Source organism: Podarcis raffonei, chromosome 3, assembly GCF_027172205.1.
Source record: "Podarcis raffonei isolate rPodRaf1 chromosome 3, rPodRaf1.pri, whole genome shotgun sequence".
In the NCBI taxonomy this organism is placed as follows: domain Eukaryota; kingdom Metazoa; phylum Chordata; class Lepidosauria; order Squamata; family Lacertidae; genus Podarcis; species Podarcis raffonei.
This window is the reverse complement of record NC_070604.1, coordinates 91,199,666-91,217,168: the sequence shown is the minus strand read 5'-3', so window position 1 is coordinate 91,217,168 and position 17,503 is coordinate 91,199,666. Positions and strand designations below refer to the sequence as shown.

The 17,503-nt window shown below is 43.2% G+C and overlaps 1 protein-coding gene across 1 annotated transcript in view; it reads left to right on the top strand.

Annotated features, from left to right (window-relative positions):
* The window catches only part of ALK (ALK receptor tyrosine kinase), a 579,386-nt gene that overhangs the window by 250,723 nt on the left and 311,160 nt on the right, over positions 1-17,503 (top strand). Inside the window, exon 4 of the mRNA XM_053382982.1 lies at positions 1,085-1,286. Within this exon, the coding sequence (XP_053238957.1) occupies positions 1,085-1,286 (202 nt within the window). The remainder of the gene's footprint in view (positions 1-1,084; positions 1,287-17,503) is intronic.

Here is a 17,503-nt window from a genome sequence, read left to right as displayed (position 1 = left end):
ACTTCTCTGAAGTCTCTCAGCCCCACTCAGTTCACAGAGTGTTTGTTGTGGGGAAGGAAGGGAAAGGAGAATGTTAGCTGCTTTGAGACTCCTTAGGGTAGTGATAAAGCGGGATATCAAATCCAAACGCCTCCTCCTTCTTCTTTTCCCCCCTTTTCATGAGTAGAGTCGTCATAGCGATCCATAGTTAAAAGTAGAAGTCAGCAAATGTGTCCTCTTTTTTGCTCTTCAAAATATGGCAACCTTATTAGGGCTGTGTTAGCATCTTGGAGACTGTCTGTATTTGAAGAATTGATGTGAGGCAGCAAATCTTCCTGTCTATTAGAATGTTTAAGCTGTCTCTGCTGAACTTGCATGCTTTTAAATAAACCAAAATACTACACGATCCTCCAATGATCTTCTTCTAATGGAAACTAGGGCTGCAATCCTAATCCCACTAACCTGGTAATAAATCCCACTGGATTCAATAGGACTACCTTCCGAGCAGACATGAGTTGGGTTGTTCACGTTGTTCAATCAGCAAGTAAGGCAAATGTTTAAGTAAACACATGACTCCAAATTCCTAGGGACAGTTCCAGGAGAAAAGAAAAGAAAAGAAAAGAAAAGAAAAGAAAAAAGGAAAAGAAAAGAAAAGATAATTTGACAATAGCTACAGCCTTGGTATATTCCTTGTTACAATCAGGAGGACTAATGAGAATCTGGCTATGGTTCCAGAAATGCCTTTCCAAGTATATGCCAGGTATTCTGTGCCTGAACCCCCTGAGCATGTCTTGGCACTGAGATTTCTTACTGATTTGGGTTTATGGCACCATCAGCTTTCCTCATACATGCCAAGACACAGTAGCTCTTCTTGGCTTCATTTCAGAGCCTGGAATGTGGATTCAGGTTTTGTGTGCAGATTGCCAATCTTTAGAACTTTAGTGGCATTTTAGATGAACAATCCAATAACACCAGACTGACTCTAGAATGAACAGTTGTTTTTCATGGTAAAGGAAGCTGCTAGCCCTAGTTTGGACAACAATCCTTGTTATCATTTACACTTTTGGGGAGGGTAATCAGCTTCTTATCTTCTCTTTCATTGCAGGTTCGTTCCTATACCTCAGTACATCAGAAAGCACGAAGTTCCTCATTTTGAGCCCTTGGCTGAAAAGCACTAGTGAAGACTGCACTGTGCAAGTGGCTGTCTACAGATACTTCCAGCAAAGTGAGGAGTATGTCGCTCAGATTATCCATGCCGACGAAAGCCACAACAAAATCCCATTGATACCGAGCAGAGAAAAGCACGGGTAGGTCCAACATAAATACTATATAATATTTTAAAATGCATAACACTTGAATTTAGCTTTAAGAGGATTAGGGTGTTTTTTTAAGGAATTAAGAATTGGAATCTGTAGGAGTGGGGGCATATGTAGACTGTTTCCTAGCTCCACCTTTCATTGTGCAAATGCTTCAGCTTAGATGAATTAAGTGGGAGAAGGAATGCTGCTGCAACAATAAAATAACTTCCATTCTGTCAGTTGTAGTTCAAAATGGGCTTTTATGATTATGCCAGCTGTTCTTAATATCTTTCAGTGCTCTCATACTTACTCCCACCACCCACTCTTTACATCCAATCCTACTTTCAGATAATTCACTTTCGTTTTTATCCATGCCTATATTTTGATTATTTCTGACTAGCAATGCTAATTCTTTCACATTGTTCTGCTGGTTGCTTTCCGGTCTGAAATCTTAATCACCAAACAATAGCACGAGAAATGTACAAATGTTGCAAATTGCCATTCAAGTGTTTGTGCTGTCTTCAGCAATTGTGTACATTGATTTGAATTAACCTGCCCAGGTGTTTCCTTTCATGATGGACAGCCCAGCATTTCCAGTGTTGTCTGGGTTGGCATCTCAGTCAGGAGTCCCAGGGAAACCTCCTTCCACTAGCCACAACACAGGCTCACCCTCCACACGAGAAGATACGAATGCACTTTGGGCTCTATCCGTATCAGTGTGGTTTCCACTGCCCCTTTCTGCTGCCCACGTATGTAAGCTGGGTGTGTTCATGGGAACCATGTTTGTGCAAGGTGTTTAGATCATGTGAAGCACCTGCATGCATAAAGCTTAAAGAGTGAGGACTGCTGTGGACGAGTATTTAGAAATAGCGACCAGTGTGAAAATTGCCAGACTGGTCTTGTGTCAACTGCATTGGCTTCCAAATTGTTTCTGACCACAATTCAAGGTGCTGGTTCTTACTGATAAAGCACTAGATGATTTGGAGCCAAACTATCTGAAAGAGCTCCTCCCATGTGACCCTGCACAAATAATAATAATAATAATAATAATAATAATAATAATAATTTATTATTTATACCCCGCCCATCTGGCTGGGCCTCCCCAGCCACTCTGGGCGGCTTCCATAAAAACCAAAAATACAGTAAAATATCACACGTTAAAAACTTCCCTGAACAGGGCTGCCTTAAGATGTCTTCTGAATGTCAGGTAGTTGTTTATCGCTTTGACATCTGCTGGAAGGGCGTTCCACAGGGCGGGCGCCACTACCGAGAAGGCCCTCTGCCTGGTTTTTCATCTTCACCAGAGGCCTGTATGTACAACCAAGAGAGGCTAGGTTGGTGAGTACCTGGGGCAAGGCCTTTTCTACAGAAGCATCCTGAGTGTGAAACTCTCTTCTTAGGAAGGCCAAGATGGCTCCATCTTTGCCTAGTGCTAGATGAACTGTTTTGTTTCATCTGGTTTTGATGGTTTTTTAAATTCTGCTGTCTGATTTTGTTCCTTTTTATAGTGTTTTTTATTCTTGTACTGTTTTCCTTATTGCATGTTACCTTGGCACCTTTGAAGGCAGAAAGCGGATTCCTAATGCTTTCCATAAATAAATAAAGCCTCCTTTCAGACCTTCAGCTATGTGCATGGAGGTCAGGGCCGGGCCACTGGGGTGCAGTGTTGCTGAAGGAAGGGCACAATCCCACCTCTTCCTCATGCATTTGCTCCATGAGGTTACAGGAAGCTGCCCTACTCTGAGTCAGACCATTGATCCATGTAGCTCAGTATTGCATACACTGACTAAAGGTGGGATTATTTCCTAGCCCTATGGGCGATGCTGGGGAGTATTATGGTTATTTATTGCATTTCTTACCCGCCCTTCAGCAGACGTCCCCAGGGTGGGTTGCAGCATACACAAACACAATCAAAACAACAAAAACTAAAACCCAACAACTAGAGGTGATGAGGCGAAGCAGCCTCATATCACACAGGGAATCTTTTCACATTGTACTGGGAGAGTGACATCTAGAATCATTTCCCCTATGCCATCCCAAGATATGAATTTAGCCAGGATTTGTCCCACATATTAGAAACCAGTCACAGCAGTTTGCACAATGTGTCTCTTGTCAACAAAGTACATTCAGGAAGTGCTGCCTGATGTGGTCTGCCATCTTCTGGTGTTTGATGGGCTCACCCATCCCACTGACATTCCATGAGAAAAGTTTTAAATCTCTCCTAGACTCACCCATCTCCATTGGGAGGTATCATGGTTGAGTCCTGTATAGCAGCAGTGGGGGAAATCTGGGCTACACATCCAACTAGGCCTGGCTGGGGGTCATAATCTGGCCTGTGATTCTGTTTTTGCCAAGCCATGCCCACCTAACCCAAACCTGACATTATCTTTTATGTCAGGCATGGAGCAGATAAAGATGCAGTTGGAAAGGAACTATTGGGGGCTTTAAAACACACTCCTGATTTGTTCCTTTGCAAATGCGGCTTGTATTCAGCACCAGATACAATCCTCACTAGGATTAGTTCCCAATTGGATTGGACCTGGGGGCTTCTGTATGCAAAGCAGATGCTTCAGTACAGAGCTGCTGCATTTCACATAGGTCCAAGAAGACATACATATATCTATGGAAGTGTGCAAACTATGTAAACAAAGAGCCTCTTAATCTCGGGGTTGTGGGTTCGAGTTCCACTTGGGGCAAAAGATTCCTGCAATACAGGGACTTGGACTAGATGATCCTTGTGGTTCCTTCCAGCTCTACAATTCTGTGATTCATGTGTTAAACGAAACAAAAACAAACTAAAGGAGATCCAAACTAAGGGGGTTGCATTTTATCCCACTCCTAATGAAAAGTTTTGCTTTAGCATCAGGCTGGATAACCCAATAAAGGAAGCTCCCCTTCTCCTTTCCTGGTCCCTGGATAGTAGCTGACTGAAGAGAAAGTACAGCTGTAAGACCAAAGGGGAACTTAAGTGTGCAGCCCAACAACGGTCTGTACAGTGTCCTCTGTTGGCACAGTGCCTGAAGTTTATGTCCTGTTAGTACAATATGCAGATTGGCCCTGAGAGACGCAGGTGCTCTTTCACCTCTTACTACTTAATAGCCTGATATCTTTAAAAGGTAGTAGTAAATAGCATTGGCAAAGTCTATCCATCTGGGACAGGGCTTAATTTTTCTTTTAAGTGCTCTGCAGGGAAAAACAAACCCCGTAAGGACAGTTTTCCTCATCATACTGATGCAGTGATGGTAAAAGCTACATCTGATGAATACTGGCTCATTTGCAATCTCTTAAAAGGGAGAGGAATATTGTCTTGAATGGAGTGTAGCAAACCTTGTCAATATCCTGATATCCATGTTATCCCCCAGTGAAAGGTTTGGGTGCAAACTGTAGCTCTACCTTGATGTCTGACTATGTCCTTTTACACAAATCTTACTCCAAGATCTGGGAAATTGTTGTTGTTTAGTCGTGTCCGACTCTTTGTGACCCCATGGACCAGAGCACGCCAGGCACTCCTGTCTTCCACTGCCTCCCGCAGTTTGGTTAAACTCATGCTGGTAGCTTCGAGAACACTGTCCAACCATCTCGTCCTCTGTCATCCCCTTCTCCTTGTGCCCTCAATCTTTCCCAACATCAGGTTCTTTTCCAGGGAAATTAGCTGCCTTTTTCTAAGGATATGTTCTACTGAACCATATCTGTTCTGAAGTGTAAAGAAATCAGAAACTCATCTGTCAATCTAGTTCATGTAGAAAAACATTAATTCAGCCCCCCGATGGGCTCCTAATCAATGAGGAGTTTTATTTCTGCCAGCATTTTTTTTTTATAGTATTAGGTTGTATGTATCAAGAAGAATGCTCAGGTTTTCTATCAAGTGAAAGCATTTTGCTGTTTCTGGGCTCTGGCCAGCCGAAATATCCCCTTCCAGTTGTGTAATTAAGATTAATTGCCAGTGATGTCTCAATTTGTCAGACTCTCTGTGTGTTCTCTTAGATTGTGGTTAGCAGCAAAACAGCAGGGGCACAGTTGAGCAAACTCATTCTGGATGCTTTTAAAGTAATGTTTTTTGTTCAATTTAGAATTCAATTTGAATATATGTTCAATATAAATTCCTGGTGTTCTGATTACCAAGTTTACCTTCATGGCTGCAGAATACACACTGCGAACAATAATTCAAACCAGTCATCATATATTTTTGTTTTGTTTAACATGGCAGGCTGCAGAGATAATGATTATAGCAGTAAGCCATGCTGGCTTATTCTTGTATGGGAAGGCACAGCTGATTAACTGATTGGAGGGTGTGTGTGTCACTAAACAAGGATACCAGGTACTCCAAACAAAGTAGTAGAAACTGAATTCAGAGGGGAAATCTACGCCTGATGCTAAACCTATCATATGGAGTTGTGTGCATGTTTTTTAAAACAAAAAAAGTATCAGGAGCTGGTGTTTCTATCAGGAATAGGACCACAGTTTAGACTATCTTACCCAGCACATTGAAAGGGGCTTCTGAAGATCTGACAATCAGCTCAAGGTAGTTCTTTGAAAAGGGCTTCTGAAGATCCCTGCAGATAATTTAAAAAAGTGGGGGAGGCATTGTGATGTCAGTTGATTGAGCTGCCTACCTGTCAAACATGGCCAACAATTGGTGGGGTAGATAACCATCTGTCCTGCTGCTGAGATCCAGTTCTCCACCTGTAGTGTAGTGGGAGGCAGAGTTCTACCCTTCCCCACGGCAGTCCTGATGAACATTGTTCCACACACCTCCCCCCAGCTGCTATTAGCCCCACAGCTGAAGTTTCCATTGACACCACTTAGGCCAACAACCCGAATCATAAGACCCATCAAGCCCATCTTGTTTTCCTGGATCTTTCCCACATTTTGAAAATGCAGATGTTGAAGGTAAAGAAAACAGACCAGTTTTCCAAAACAGAAATTTTGCCTGCTCAGTGGTGAGCTCCCCACCCCGAAAAGGCCTAAATACTCTCACTTGCCCACTTGTGAGTAGTGCTAAATGGAGCAGTGGTGGTGGAAAGTGCCAATTTTGGCCAGGACTAGTGCAAGGAGGCAGATCAGTCCACAAATGTTTGCTTGGTTTGCTAGCAAGCTTCTTTCTGCACTTGCCACTGCATTAAATCTTAACTCTGGACTACAGACTACAACCTCTGAGTTGGACATTGGAAACCAATGTCAGTGTTTCCAATGTCCAACTCAGAGGTTGTAGTCTGTAATCCATAAGGTGTTTCTCAAGGCCTTTAGTATTATGGGATTCAAATGCCCAGCTGCATGAAGAGAATCCCCTTTCTGCCTTCCATGAGCTGGGATTTCACTCAAATGAATGATTGGTTGCCACAGTGGGGAGGGGGTATCACTCTCTTCTCCTCAACCACTTATTAAAGTTGAACACTGCTTTGCATGGATGTTAAATCTGGCAGATAAATGACTATCCCTTTGACTACACCAGCTGATGATCTAAGCAGGTGTCAAGTGTCCATTATCCGTCCCCACAGTTATTTACAGGACAGAAAAATGAATGGCCTTCTAGCATGCATAATGAGGATTTTGCTGCCTTTTTTCTGGAGTATAAATTTTGATTGATTGGGGCTGTTCCCCTTGCATAAAGCCCCCTTCATGTGAAGTGCTGCCTCTGTGTGAAAATACTTTGGTCTTTTGGATACAGTGTCCATGAGAAACTATAAATAATTTAATAGAGAATGGGCAGCCTTCAAAGAGAATTCTTAATGTGACTATGGAAATGAGCAGCTGAGACATCAGTGTACATTAGGTTTTTTGATTTCTTTAAATGTTCTGGAGATGTATCTCCAATGAAACGAACTTTTACATAGCTGAGGGAGGGGCTGATATCCAAAGAACTGTAGCCCATGCCTGTGCTATTATTTTAATGTATGGTCAGGTCATCTCTGAAACATTGTGGCCACGTCTAGAGCCATGCTCATGCAACATTTTTAGAAAGATCTTGAAAACTGAAACATGTCTTCTTAGGACTATCTACTATGACCTCATTATCTTGTTCCTGGTCAGTCAGCTCCAGTTCAGACCCCATTAGTGTATACAGTGGTACCTCTGGTTACGAATTTAATTTGTTCCAGAGGTCCATTCTTAACCTGAGGTACCATTTTAGCTTATGGGGCCTCCCACTGCCACCACACAATTTCTGTTCTCATCCTGAGGTAAAGTTCTTAACCTGAGGTTAGCAGAGTCTGTAACCTGAAGTGTTCGTAACCCGAGGTGTTTGTAACCCGAGGTACCACTGTATGTGAAATTAAAACAAATTGCAATCACAGGTAGCATTATTGCCGTGGATCAAGGACGGCTTATCACTACTAATTAAGTTAGCAAAATAAAGGATCCTTTCTGCTTGCCGGGTGACTGAAAAGCAAGCTGTGTTCTCTCAGGATTCAAGATGTTTAGAGGGGAAATAGCCCATGTGAACAGTTTTGGACAAATAAAACAACTTTTTGACTGTTTTCACGTATCATTCCCCCCTCAGCTTATTTGCACAGATAAGATGAGCAAGGATCAGAGGCAGACAGCATTGTGGGTGTGATTCTGTGGATGTGTGGTGCTCTGTGGTGAGGGTGTGTGGTTGTCTGTGTGTTTGGGCCTGCTCACTAATGAAATGTGGCTCCCAAAATATTTCCACCAGGGTAATGCAGCTCTTGGCCTGCAAAGATTTGCCATTGGTGGCTTACAAAATTCTGCTGGTTTAATACTCATTCTAGTTTTTGCCTCAATGAACTTTACTTGTCCTTGCCCTAGAACCATTTGTATAAAATCCTTTGCCAACCTGGTGCCCTCCATTGTGACAGATGGGAATTGTAGTCCATAAATATCCAGATTGGCGACCAGGCCTTGTTCCGGGATGATGGTGTTCATCTTTGAGATCGCGACAACGACATATGGCTGGCTGACATCATCAGAAGTCTTAGGGATTGGTTGCAGCTGTGAGGGTATTGGCGGTGAGCCTCTTGGGCTCGGGTGGCGGTTAGGCATTCGAATGTGTTGTTGGTGTATGGAAGGGCAAGGTGTGGCCATCACCTATCCCTTCACTTTTGTGTATTCCGTTAAAGGAATCCGGTGGTCGTGGATCCTGTCCGATGCCCTGTGTGGCGGGGGGCCATGGCATGACCCTCGGTGACATCAGGGGAGAGCTTATAGTTGTATTTGCATCAACAGGCTCCCCCTACTGGTGGTTAACCCCTCATCAGACTCACCCCTCTCCGAGTTGGTGGAGTCAAATCTTCTGTGGTCCAGTGCCTAAGCCTATACCTCTCACATGCTGTAATCAATAAAGTTGTGGCATTTTTCTGCCCATTAACCTAATATACTGTGTCCATGTGTCTTCATTCTCCAAGCGGGGATTGGGTCCTCGAATCACAAAATTCTACTGGCTTAATACTTATTCTAGTTTTTGCCTCAATGAACTTTACTTGTCCTTGTCCTAGAACCATTTGTATAAAATCCTTTGCCAACCTGGTGCCCTCCATTGTGACAGATGGGAATTGTAGTCCATAACATCCAGAGGGCACCAGGTTGGTAAAGGCTGGTGTAGAGAATATGTTGCCAAGGCTCTTAATCCTTCTCCTGCTTACTCTGAGTACATGAAAGCTGGCTGGTCTCCAGCCTGCGGCTGTGTGTTCCATCCTGTCCCATGGCCAGATTTAGCATCCCTAACCTCGACAACAGTTCAAATATCTAATTGCCTACTTCTCACCTGTCCTGGCAGGTTGGCTCATTTCTTGCTATCAGTATTCTTTGACCCTGTAAGATCCAGACTTATGAATACAAGCCAGTTCCCTCTGTAGCAGAAAGAGAGAATAAAAGGGTTTCAGATACTTGCACTGAAACCTGAACTGAGAACATGAGGCTTTGGGGTAGTGTTAGACTATTTTCATTCGCGCATGAGTCTGGTTACCAGAAGAGATGAACATTCTCAAATCCCACTAATTTCTAAAGGGAAGAGGTGGCTACTTGACACCTCTGACAATCAGGTTCCATAATGGAAGCAGAAAATGTGTTTCACTGAAATTAATGCACTTGAAAGGCAGTATGGCGATAAATTAATTTCAGGTCGGATTTTCTCATATCTCAAGTTGCTCATTGTGTCAGCAAGTGTCTTTTTCTCCCCCGTTAGCCCGAATAACATGTATTAATATCTGATAAGGTCTTCACAGTTCATGTCCATTTACAGGAGGAAGAAAAAGCAAGAGCTGTCAGGCACTACTCTTTGATTGGGGTTAAGCCAGCCAAGCAAAGATTTTTGCTTGCACCTTGTGGAGGGGGGATTAAACTGTAATGCGACAAAGCAGGAGCCTGTTTTAAGACCATATAAGAGAAACTGTGCTCCTTGCTGTGTCAATGGGCACTTTAAGAAGAAAAACATCCAGCTTGCTGCTCTCACACAATTGATAAAATAATCTGCATGTGTGGAGACATTCAGAACACAGAAGAGGGTGCTCTTCTTGCCTCTGTCATTAATATACATGTTTCTGAAATGCCTGAAAATGTTACAGTCATGATTGTACTCTACAGCTGATTGGCTCCATCTAACTAGATTTGTCGTGAGCTGTGGAGGACACCAGAAACACTGGGGCACTTTAAAAAAAGAAAAACCAGGACAAATGGGTTCAGTGTTTTGCAGAGGGTCACTTTGACATGAGACTAGCTGGACATGACATTTACACTATCCATGTCTGTCTACCTGGGTCTCCTGAGAAGTAAGCATTATTTGAGTACTCCTTCTCTCAAAATACTAGAACCCAGGGTGATCCAATGAAGCAGAATGTTGGAAGGTTCCAGACAGACAAAAGAAAATATTTCTTCACGAAGCCCAGTTAAACTATGGCATTTTATCCCACCAGATGTAGTGATGGCTACCAGCTTGGAAAGCTATAAAGAGGATTAGACAAATTCATAGAGGATAAGGCGATCAATGTCTACTAACCATGGTAGCTATGTTCTAGATCCACTGTTGGGTGCAACACGAATATAAGTGGCTATAAACTGCAGGAGGGTAGAATACTCTTGTGTTTGGGTCTTGCTGGCATGCTTCCTATAGGCATATGGTTGGCCACTGTGAGCACAGGTTGTTAGGCCAGATGGACCTGATCCAGCAGTGAGCTTCATATGCTCTTTCTCCAAAGTGTGTATAGGATTACAACCTTTTTCTGAAGACTCCAATAACTGTGAGTCTAGGGTAGGCTGTAGGAGAAAAGTCTCAAAGATAAGTTCTGAAATGTTTCATATGATATCATTATTCACAAACATTTCTGTTGTGGAGCATAAATTCTTTTTCCAAGAGGTTTTCTCACCAGCAGTTTTGATCTAGTAAAGGTATCTTGATTTTGAATCCTATTTAAAAATTTGTTTATTTCATTTATACAGTAAATCACTTTCCATAAAGCATAAAAAAGTAATTTGACAATATGATAAGAGCAGTATGATGGCAGTCCTACAGTATTTCCTTTTGACAACCCTCCCATGGGCACATAAGGAATTTCTGTTGTCACCAATTTGGTGCAAAATTGAGGTACCAAAACAGTTAAGTAGCCAATCAGCTGCTGCTGGACAGGAAGGACTGTAAAAAGGCTTTCCTGAGTAACAAGATATTCTAAGCTCTGACACATCCCTTTCCTTGATCTTCAGTTCTGCCTTCTGGCTTCACTGTTAAGTCCTTCTGGGTCCAATTTCTCATCTTTGCAGGATGTGGAGGTAGATTCAGAGGATGTCTCCGAAGCCCATTTTGCCAACAGTTCTGCATCCTGAAGAGATTATGTTGTTAGATTCTGAAGACTCCAATTAAAAAACCTCAGCAGAACCACAATCTCCTCTGTACTGTAAAAGTTGATGGGCAAGGCCCCTTGAAATAAAAAAGGATTAACTTACTAGAAACAGAGATTGCTGTTGAGATGGAGCTGTAGCTCTATTTAAGACTCAGTCTGGGTTTACTTATTACTGAATATTATTGTGGTACACTGCTGAATATTGGTGACTATGAGAGCTCCATGTGGAGCTATCCAGGGGGCTACCTGCTTCTGCTTGACTTCATCTTATTAGAACCTGAACATTACCTTGCTTTATCATAACATAACCTGAAGGAGCATCTCCACCCCATTGTTCAGCCCAGACATTGAGGTCCAGCTCCGAGGGCCTTCTTGCAGTTCCCTCAGTGCGAGAAGTGAGGTTACAGGGAACCAGGCAGACCTTCTCAGTAGTGGCACCCTCCCTGTGGAATGCTCTCCCATCAGATGTCAAGGAAATCAACAACTACCTGACTTTTAGAAGACATCTGAAGGCAGCCCTGTTTAGGGAAGTTTTTAATGTTTGAAGTTTTATTCTGTTTTTAGTGTTCTGTTGGGTGCTGCCCAGAGGGGCTGGGGAAATCCAGCCAGATGGGTGGGGTATAAATAATAAAATTGTTATTGTTATTACTTGAACTTGGATTGTGATTGATTTTGTCTTACTTTGCTTGCTGGAATCTGTACTCATGCCCGCAGCCCCATGCTTGGCTACAAACCCATCTGGCTGAGGCTGTTTCCTGAAACAGAACACTTGTGAACTGTTCTTTGGCACTGGCTCTTGCTTCAACATCTGCCTTGGCCTTTTGTGCTGGTTTCTGCTTGTTCACTGATCTGACTTCTGCTTGCTCCTCCATTCTGATTCCTGCTTGTTTCTTGGCCCAGGGCTCTGACAAGCTCCTTTGCTTAAATTCCCACGTCACAGTTCAATTCTTATGGCTGCCTACAGATCATCTCTGGCAGCTAACTCAAACAGAAAACACTGTTATAGTCTTTCCTGTGCAGGACAGTCCAGTGGTCAACTTCAGTGGAAAGAGTCAGTTTATGGCTGAATAAAGTTACCTGCATAGACAGATGCCACAGTATGTGTTTTCATGGCTCACCATGTAATAGAAGCCTCTGGTCCTGCTCTCAACAATGCATGGCTTCTCCTGGCTTTGCCGTTTGTAGATGGACCTCTGTGTATGGGAACTTCTTTGTGTTCTGAAATGCTGATCAAACAGGATTCCTGGAACTGGAGAAACGTAATAGTGTAGATAGAGGTCTGTGTGCAAATGCTTGCCTTCTTCCGCTATCCACATAAATTTATGGCTGGTGGGAAACCTGGGTAGATGCTGGCAGGGGCCAGAGGTATGGCTCGGCAAACATTTTAACACACTCCAACCCTTCATATTAGTAAGGCAAGAAGGGGAATGTCAGCATTCCCATTTATAAAAGCAGAACTAGACAATCCTTCCAAATTTAATCCAGACCAGGAGTCAGGAACTTTCTGCTTGTGGGCTGGAAGTGGCCATCTAGGCCTCACAACACACCCCAAACCACACCCCTTATGAGCCCTTCTGTGTTGCTCTGTCCACTGCATTAAGCCCACACATTTTGGCTCTGGCCACTCCCAGACGTTTACCCATGAGATAATGTTGCCCTTGAGCTGAAGAAGGTTCACCACTTGCAGGTTTCATGGAGTGCTACTTGATTCACAAAAAGGTTCAACAAATAAGCTCCCCCCTTCAGCAATCTTCCAGTGATCACATGGAAATAGAAGTGCATGTATTTGCCCATTCAGAGCAAAGGCAGCATAATGCAATATATAGTTGTTGTAGTAGTAGTAGTAGTAGTAATTTATTATTTATACCACGCCCCTCTGGCTGGGTTTCCCCAGCCACTCTGGGCAGCTTCCAACAAAATATTAAAATACAAAAATCTATTAAACATTAAAAGCTTTCCTGAGCAGGGCTGCCTTCAGATGTCTTCTAAAAGTCTGGTAGTTGTTTTTCTCTTTGACATCTGGTGGGAGGGTGTTCCACAGGGCCGGTGCCACTACTGAGAAGGCCCTCTGCCTGATTCCCTGTAACTTGGCTTCTCACAGCAAGGGAACCGCCAGAAGGCCCCCGGCACTGGACCTCAGTGTCCAGGCAGAACGATGGGGTGGAGACGCTCCTTCAGGTATACTGGACCGAGGCCGTTTAGGGCTTTAAAGGTCAGCACCAACACTTTGCATTGTGCTCGGAAACGTACTGGGAGTCAATGTAGGTCTTTCAAGACCAGTGTTATGTGGTCTCAGTGGCCGCTCCCAGTCACCAGTCTAGCTGCTGCATTCTGGATTAGTTGCAGACTTTATCTGCAAAAAACTTTGCAAAATCATTGCAGGAGATCATGTGGCTCGTACTAGGCCCCGATGGAGCAGGTGGTTCCGCTAAATTGCGAATCACCTGAAAGAGTCTCCTGCTGCTGTTTTCTGCAGATGCAATAGAGGCGGTGAAGAAACTCTTATTCACCATCGCTACCACCACTTGGTAGGCTCAACATTGATCTCTAACCCATGTCCAGTCAGATTCAGTATGAGTTATCTGCCAGCAGTGCTCTAGTCATCTCAGCAATTGTTTCATTGCCCTCAGATCCGTGGAAAACCATGGGGCAGTCCGGGCTCCATGCAATCAGAGAGGGCTCTTCGGAGCCAAACAGTCAATAGCCCTGGTTAACTCCACATTCCAGGGGGCTACCAGGGAATCAGCTGAAAGGCCATCAACATAGGATAAAGCATCCTCTACCACTCTCTGGAAACCATTTGGAACCATTAAGTGGCAGGGCGGACCATCCAAATCGGTCCCACCTCCCTGCAGAGGGGAAGGGTCACGGAGAAGTCCCCTTAACTTTGCAGAGAACAAAAGGGGATAATCACAGAGCCAAATTAGATGGGTCATGCAGTATCATTATGACATTGCTCATTTAATGATGCCCAATTGTTTGGGATCAACTTTGGAAGGAGAAAGGATAGAGAAATAGTCCCAAAGCAGCCACAGAGAACAGAACCAGTGGCTGAAAAAAGCTGCTGATATTGCCACACGGAAGGTACAAGTGTTGTGTTTTCAGGAAACATTTCACACACCATCAAAGCTGTACATTTGCCTTGAAAAATGAAATGAGCAAATATTCAGTGCAACCCTGTCATGTACTTGCTTCTCATCGACTAGCTCACTGACGGTGTTTGTCAATGGCATTTAATGCACTGTAGTACACTTCAAATAACTGTTAATTCTGAGGACCTGTAAGAACCCTCAGCTAGGGCACTTCACACATTTCCACCTACACAAGCAAGCAAGCTTCTCCAGTGAAATGTGGCTTTTTTAAAACAGAAAGCTGCCTCCCTGCTTTCGAATTCTGTAGGTTGCTGTATTACATTCTATAGATGGTGGGCAAAAATTCTAGCTGTAGAGCTGCATTGATTTAATTCCTATTGAATTCCACAAAACTTTTTCATTGGGATAATGCAAGTGACTGAAATTGAATTTATTGCAAGAAGACGGAACTGCAACGGGGAACCAGCACTACCGTTGCATTCTGATCCTGTTGGTCGCTTCTGTCATCTATTGCAGTTTTCTTTGTCTCTCGGTAGGTAAAGCTGCAGCAAATGATAGGCAGGCTCTGCACTCTTATTGATCCTTTTGTAATAAAGAAATCAATTATTCCATCTGGCTGCTAAAAGAGCTGATATAATTACTCCCGGGGTACATAATAGTGTCAGATTATTCCCTAATGGTACTAGTCACATAGCTCCTGCATTGTATTATTGTGCTGCTTAAAGAATGCTTTGGGCAATCTGTTCCTATAAATCACTTTGCTAAGGAGGGGGGAGGAGAAAGACAGAGGCAAGAGCAAGGCAATTATTTTTTCATAATCTATTATTGTAACTCCAATTGTGTGGCTTGAGCATTGTCTGGGAGGCAGAAATAAGCAGAGAGCACTGCAACTGATGTAGGATTGTCCATGTCAGTTAAATTAGCCTCTTCTCTCTTGCATAAAAAATATGCATCCTTTGATCTTTTGAGAGAAAAAAATGGGTCTCAAGGAAGAAGACACTGACTGACTCTTTCCTTCCATACTTCAATCAAGACCTATGCTCTCTCTGCACCAGTTGGAGACAATCCTACAGTTGCTGTGCAGGATTCTAATTTTATGTAGCATACAAAAGTTCTGGACTGGAGTAACCATTGCATAAAGTTATTATATTATGGTAATTCAAGTACAACCTTGCAGCTAAGTCCACAAAAGTTTCTAGCCCACGAAAGAAGGTTTATTAGCCCACTTCCTTACACACACTCAGGTTTTTTGTTTGTGGTACATGGGTGGCAATGAACAGAAAGCAGAGCCAATTCTCTCCCAGCTTACAAAGCCTTTCATAGGCCAAACCACAATAAATCTAGACCTGGGATGGGCAATTTTAACATGAAAACTGCTGGCAGGGGAAGTATTAAGGAGCCTGTCCTCCCCATCCCTGTTCCCATGGCAGTCTTCTGCTGTGGATTGCAACCTCCCCCTGCCGAAGGATGGGGGTGTATTCAGGAGAAAACCTACATGCAGTTGAGCACCACAGAGGACTGTTCTGGACAACCTGTTTCCCAAGGAAATTAACAGTGATATTTGCTTCTGTGTGTTGAACTGTACGTGCGTAGGTGACATCCAGACGCTCTGCCCATGCATGTATGATAGAGGTGAGGAAGGTGCTCAGGTGGTGGTGGGAGAGTTTTGCCCACTCCCTCCCTTCCACATGATGGGTTACGTCAGGGCTGATTCATCCCATTCTCTCTTGGCCTTCTGCCTGGCTCAGCAGAGGCAAGTCTTGCTGTTTATAAGCCTTTCCTAATAATAGTATCAATTTGTACTTTTTGCTCAGAGTATATTCTTCAGACATTGTTTGAATATTTTGCCGTATAGCAAAAAAAAAGAAAAAAGTGTTCCTAAGCCCAGAATGCAAAACTGCAGCATAAATATGCAGACTGATGGGCTGAAGATGGAATGTCTGCAGGACTCATATTTATTAGATACCAAGGCAATACTCTACTTGGCATGTTAAACAGCAAAACAGCACTTGAGTTTTGAAGGTTACTGCTAAACATGATATACGGTGGTTTTGTGGCATGCACAACTCACTCACTTTGATTTCATTGACAGATGCCAAGAAAAATAATTGAAGGGCCTTCTGCCAGCTGTGGCTACATAGACTTGAATGTTGCTCGTTGAAGCATTTCCCCCCAGTAGTTTGCTGTTCTTTCTATCTCTCTGTCTCTCTCTCCCCCCATTTTTTCCCCTTCTGAGTGATGGCTTCAAAATAGAGACAAGGGAATGTATTTACTTATTTATATTATATGGCCACCTATCAATAAATATCATCAAGACACACACCCATACTTCCATTCTACAGTTTCAATGAAGTGCATGGCTGCACATGCTCTAATGCGTCCAGTCCCTGTTGTTCTCTCATTGTATATATGCATGTATCCAGGCATTGACCACAAATGGTTTCAGGGTGTGTCACATTCAAATAAAGAAATGTACTTATGCAATTCATCAGTGTAGCATTAAACCAGCACAAACTGCACTGAGTTTAATCTACTCCCTATAATATGTACCACCAGAAGCTTTCCCTGGTGCCCTTTGCACTGTTGGAATTTGCCTTGAAAGAAGCATTCTGTTATAGCCAATAGACATGGGTGTGCCTAGTGCCCACAGTAGTCTGTGAATATACCCATGGCTCAAAAGGTTGAAAATCCCTGTTCTAGAATAAATCAGGTGGCTTTGTATATAAACCTGCCCTCCACCAAAGATCTGAAGGAAGAGATGAGTCTTTATTTTTAGCCTGCCTTGCATCCAAAAATCTCCAACAACAATACATTCAATTAAATGAATAGATCAGGTAAAAAAATAACAAAATTAAAATTACAACTTAAAACCTAGTAGCAGATTACTATCCCATAAAGACAAAAGGAAAGGTATTTGCCTGGTGCCAGGATGTCACAATAATTTGCATCTGGCATACATCAAGGGGGAAAACACTCTGTTCCTTCAGTCCTTGGCAAACATCAAGGGGGAAAATACTCTGTTCCTTCAGTCACCTAGGACCCAAGTCATTAAGGGCTTTATAGGTCAATAACAGCAACATGAATACATCCTGGGAATAAAGAGGCAGCCAATGAAAATCTTCCATGATTAATATTATGTGATCCCAGGTAGCTGGCCCAGTCAACATTCGTGCACTCATGATCTGCACTAATGGAAGCTTCTGAACTGTCTTAAAGGACCACTCAGAGGAATTCACCATCTCCTGGACCCACCCAGTCCTGTGCTGCTAGAGACAGCCTGATAATTGTCAGATATAGCCTCTCAGAGGCCATCCTGAGGGAGCCCTAGCATGGATGTTGAGGT